Raw genomic sequence first — 5,191 nt, 5'->3', positions numbered from 1 at the left:
TTAAATCAGCCCATTACGCTCAACATAATTGAGAGCGTATTAGGGTTTTGTTCACGGCATATTCCCCAGGAGGGAAAAACTCCTGCTCTGCTTTATTCAGCACTGGGGACCGCAGTAATGGAGCCAGACAAATATTTTCTTTGTCAACAGAGCTCCAAAGTAAAAGCATTTTGAGCCAGGACTCCAAAAGGCACATTTTTAGGGTAGAAACAGGCAAAAGAGCCCTAGAAAGGGACCAGATCCTGGTCTATGACTCGCCAAAAAAGCTGAGCGATGAGCTACAACCACCCACTCACCACATCCACGGTGCTGAAGACGTGGCAGTAGTGGTGGCTGGTCTGCAGGTCCTTGGTGATGTAGGCGAACGTGCAGAGGTCCTCGGGGTCCTGAGCGGCGCAGGAGATGTTCCTGATCTCGTGCTCAGCGATGACATTCTGCCGGGGTCAACACAAGCACCCGTCACCCAACTGGGGATGGCAAATACACCTGGCAAATGGTGGTCGTGGCAAGTGTGTACTGGGGCAGGAAGCAAAACAGGTACTGGGAGGGAGGGGGTCTCCCAGTCAGACCAGTCCTGGGCTCCCTCCCGTGGTGGGAATAAACGGGAACACGGCCCACAAGCAGCCGGCCTGCCAAGCCTTTGGCATTCAGGTAACCACCACCACCTTGGTGCTCTCCCAAGGCCCCAGCAGCTCCTCAGGAGGCGGCTTCTGGAGGCACCAGATATGACCTGACGGCCCCAGGCAGGTGGCACTGCAGGTCCTGTCCCTCCAGACACCACTTTGAGGCCTTTGAAGCTCACCTTGTTAGAGGCATCGATGAACTTCACACCCTTGTACGTGATGGACAGTATGATGGTGGGGATCTTCTTCATATGCTCCGTGGATTTCTTCAGAAACAAGAACATTCGAGTGACCGCTTGTGAATTAACGCTCCCTCCCTCACCACCGCCCCAGCCACTGCCCCCATACCCTCATCTTGGCACAGGCGTCCTGCGTGGACTCTGTCCCTCGGAGATCTTTGATCAACATGGAGCCCAGGTACTGTTTGGAAGAGGGAGAGATGTTAAAGGCCAAGCCCAAGGCAATGACCTGGCCCCAGTGACCTGTAGCCATGGCTGGGGAGGGACCGCTCACCCAGGGACAGGGGGGAAGGAACGATCTGACCCCAGCACCTCCTCATCCTCGCCATCCCCACAAGCCAAAAGCCACTTACGTTGGCCTCGTACCCGCAGGACTCGAAGATGAGCTTCTCCGGTTGGTGCTGCCAGTTTTGGACTGGGGCGTACGGGGCAGCCAGGCTGGGGGGGCGCAGGGTCAGCTTGGACTCCCGACGGTCCTCCTGGAAGGGGACAAACAGGGGTGTGAAGCCACAACGGACCCAGTCTGGGTTGAAATCCAGATCCCAGGAGGGCTTTAAAAAGCCCTAAACCTAAAGGTTGAAGCAACTGAGGGTCGCAGTGGCCAAACCCCTCAGGGGCTGGGAGGAGACAGCTGCAGGTGAAGGTGCCAGGGCTGACGGAGGCACCGGTCACCCATTTTTAAGGTGAGACATAAAGGAGCTGCTGGCTCTGATGCTTGAGGGAAGCTGTGCCTGCAGCTCTCAGGCTCTCTATGCATTGCCCTGACTCGTTGCTGGCTCCACAGAGCTGAGGGACCCCAGGACCCACCACAGCACCCGCTGACCTGTGCTTTGTAGCGCTCGGCTCTGGAGTAGGGCGCAACCTCGGTGCTGCGGTCGTGCTGCCTCTTGGCGGTGTCTGCGGAGGGCAGCAGGAGATCGGCCGACCTGCCCGTGCAGGAGTCGTTCTGGCTCAGCGGCGACGACGTCTGGGACATCAAATCCTGGCACTGAAACGAGCAGACGCCACCATCGGTGCCAGTGAATGGGTCCCACGGCCGTGCCCACCCCTCGCTCCCCTTCACAGTGCCCGACACGACGGGTGGGAATGAGTGGAGTTAACGGGAGCAGCTCCTGCCTCAGTGCCACCCATCACCCCATTGATTATCCACAGGACACCCCCGATTTGCTCCGGGATGGGTGCATCCTCCTCCCGTGAGCTCTGCTGAGCTGCACGCAGGGCATCCACAGAGCAACCACAGCACTGAGCAAAGCCCTCAAAGCCGCTGCCGATCGCCCAGCGCGGGATCAGCCCAGATGCCTGACAGCCTGGCTCTTCCTGCAGGCAGGGTTTGCTGCCTGGACGTGCCAAGCGGCCGGCAGACAAAGCGGGGAGCTCGCAGCTGCAACACGCATTAGGTCCTATTCAACGGGCTCGCTTAATTTGCCATTGACGTCCTTCCGCTCCCCGCGCCGGAGCCAGGCGCTGGATGGCACCAGCTGGAGCACCAGGAAGTGCTGCAAATGGCCCATTCTCTCACATCCAGCATATCAATCAGTTGATGCTGCACCAAAGGACGCCTCTCCCTCTCCTACAACCCTCTCTTCAGCCTCACCGGTCTCGAGAGGATGTTTCGGTGCAGCTGAAACCCCTCTGGGCTTTTGCTGTCTGCAAAGGGGGCGGTCGAGCAGCGGGGTGAAGGTGTGGGGTTGGTACCAGGTGCAGCACCAGTGTGGATCCTCTCATTTTTACACCCGAACCCCAGTTCCTAAAACACCCAGTGTGAGGAGCAGGGCGCAGCAGCCCAACTGGCTTCAGCTCAGCCCCGTTTGGTTGAAAAGCCGTGGGGATCCAGGGCAGAAGAGCTCTGCAGCAGGGCAAGGACCAGACGTTTGGGATGGGGAATCTCCAATCGCTCCCAATTCCTGCTCCAGGAAACCGATCTGCAAACACTGGGAGGAAGCAGCGCGATGATGCTCGCCCTCCATGGCACACCCTGCTCCTGCGCTCACAGCTTTGCTGCACACCCCATGGGTTTGGCCAAACTCAGCTCTTAAATATCAGTGTTCAGGAAGAACTGCAAACACGAAGGCTCCCTTCCCAGCCAACCATGATAACGAAAAACCTGACGTCCAAAGGCTCCTGCAGCAAAAAACCCAACATCCACAAATCACATCGAGTGCCGTTTGGCTGCGGGAGCTCCGAGGATGCAGCCAACCCAGGGAGACAGATCCCAAAACACGGGTCCCAGCTGCGTCCCACCGCAGCAGCTGAGCTGTGTCACACTCCTGCCCTGGGAAAGCCGCCTTAAATCCACCCTGGGAACACGGGGGAGAAATTTGGCTCAGGATTCCCCCTCGGAGCAGGGTGTGGAGGTGGAAGGTATGGAGGTACCATCTCACCACCTTGCATGGAGGTACCGAAGGAGCTGCCTGAGGTTTCCCATGGGGCAGGCGTCCAGAATTCGGCTGCAAGGGCTGAATATTATCTTCTCCCAGTCATTTCAGGGGCAGGGTGATGCCTGTGTGAGGATTTGCTGCTTGGGTCACTGGGGCTGACAAGGGGAAAAGCTGACGGATACAACTGGCCACGTTAAGGCTTCTCCCAGCACCGATGTGTTCACACACTCCAGCCTTGTTTAGCGCAGGGAAGATGGAGTTTGACCCACAAAGAAGGAAGTTGAGAGTCAGGAAACTTGTCCATGTCCAAACAAATGCTGCTGTTTGCTGTTGCGTGGCCCGGCCGTCGCAGAATTTGTACAGCACAACGTCAAGTTTGTTATTGCTTTTTACTTCACCCAAGTGCTCCAGCCCAGTCCCAGCCAGCCTGGCTGTGAATGCCCATGAATTGGGATTTCGGGGCAGATTTAACTTGGCCACGCTCGGAGTGGGAACACTGGGCGCTGCCTCATCCCCAGCAGCAGCCAAGGTGTGTCCATGGGAACCGCTGAACACAAAACGCTCCCTCCTCCGCACACCCAGATGTGCGGCCACCTCCGTGCTCCAAGAACTTTCTTCCCAAACCACCAACATCTGAGAACCGGGAGGAACCCAAACTTCCAGGTCAAATTGATTTGTTTTAATAAGAAACGAGCCCTTTACGTTTACCCTTTCCTCATTTTAAAAAGCAGTGCAGTTTTCCAAGCTCACTCTCTATGCTTGTTACTCTCTGTACTTACTTTCAAAGGAGTTTTAACTAAAATATTGACATCGTAAGGGTGTTTTCCCCCCCCTGTTTTATTGATTTAGGCAGAATTTCCTGCGCATGAAAGCAGCAGAGCAAGGCTGAGTGTGCCTCCCTCTCTGAGCTCTCAGTAACCATCTACAGAGCTGAGCCCCCTGAGGTGGGAGCTGCTAATCAGAAAGGGGATGATTATTCCTGACAGACCCAGGTTTAGTTCTTTGAAAGGGAGGAAAGCGAAGGAGAACGGAAAGCACCCGACCAAGCAGGCCCTGCGCAGACATCACCGGGCAGGGAACACAAACCGGGACTCACTCTCAGCTGCGAGAAGCGCGGCGGCTTGGCCGGTGGCTCCTCGTAGGGTCTGTCTGCCAGGGAGGCGATGATCCGCTTCCGATGGCCCAGCAGATTCACCTTCAGCACCTGCGGGACACACCACGGTCACTGCTGGCTCCCCTGCCCTCGGCACCAAGCAAAGCATCCCCTCTCACAGTGCCATTTGACACAGCAGGTTAACGGGACACGGCCCCGGAGGGAAGGCGGGCAGGAGCTGGCTGCCGTGGCAAGGGCAAGGCAATGCTCCCACTGCCGTGGCAATACTCACGTTGACTATTTCAAGCTCCCAGAGGTTTTTCACAGTGTCAATCGAGCTGTAGCCACTCGAGAGGAAGGACTGAATGTAATCCTGCAGCCCCAGAGAGTCGAGCCATGCGGGAACCGAGGGCTGGCTGTTCCCATCGCAGCCCAGGGGTTTCAACTGTGAAAGCACAAGAAAGGGGTTAACAGCCCCGGAGGGGGCGAGACCCCAAGGGATACAGCAGCCACTAAAACCTGTGTCAAGGGATGGTGGTGCTGACCTTCGGGAGGGAGCGAGCCGCCTGCAGGAGCTTCCGACGGTGCTGGGGGTCACCGATCCCGATGTCCCGAAGGTCTTGGTCTTCCATGACATTACAGCCCTGCGGGGACAGCAAGGGGTGACATGGGAGCAGAGGGCGACAGAAACCACTTCAGGTGTGGGGGCGGAGATCGTGCGCCCTCCTGGCTGCTCCTCCCAGCACATCCCCACAGCAGGAGGAGGAGGAGGAGGAGGATGAAGGCTCCCAAGGATGGCAGCTCTGCCCCACGTATGGACCTCGGGGCCGTGGCGCACACAGCATCCATGGGGCAGAG

General features: G+C 57.5%; 1 protein-coding gene across 1 annotated transcript; it reads right to left on the bottom strand.

Moving 5' to 3' along the window:
* Nucleotides 1-296: 296 nt before the first annotated feature.
* Nucleotides 297-5,026, bottom strand: LOC104538932 (ankyrin repeat and SAM domain-containing protein 1A-like; the record flags this gene model as incomplete). The annotated part of the gene is made up of 8 exons (XM_010182312.1): nt 297-434; nt 803-889; nt 972-1,043; nt 1,216-1,341; nt 1,686-1,850; nt 4,337-4,444; nt 4,626-4,778; nt 4,879-5,026. Coding segments are annotated over 8 exons (997 nt in total), but the record flags the coding sequence as incomplete, so codon positions are not given.
* Nucleotides 5,027-5,191: the final 165 nt, after the last annotated feature.

The sequence above is a fragment of the Mesitornis unicolor genome, unplaced genomic scaffold, assembly GCF_000695765.1.
Source record: "Mesitornis unicolor isolate BGI_N332 unplaced genomic scaffold, ASM69576v1 scaffold8324, whole genome shotgun sequence".
NCBI classification, from domain to species: Eukaryota; Metazoa; Chordata; class Aves; order Mesitornithiformes; family Mesitornithidae; genus Mesitornis; species Mesitornis unicolor.
The sequence above is the reverse complement of the archived record's forward strand: the minus strand, read 5'-3'. Positions and strand labels throughout refer to the sequence as shown.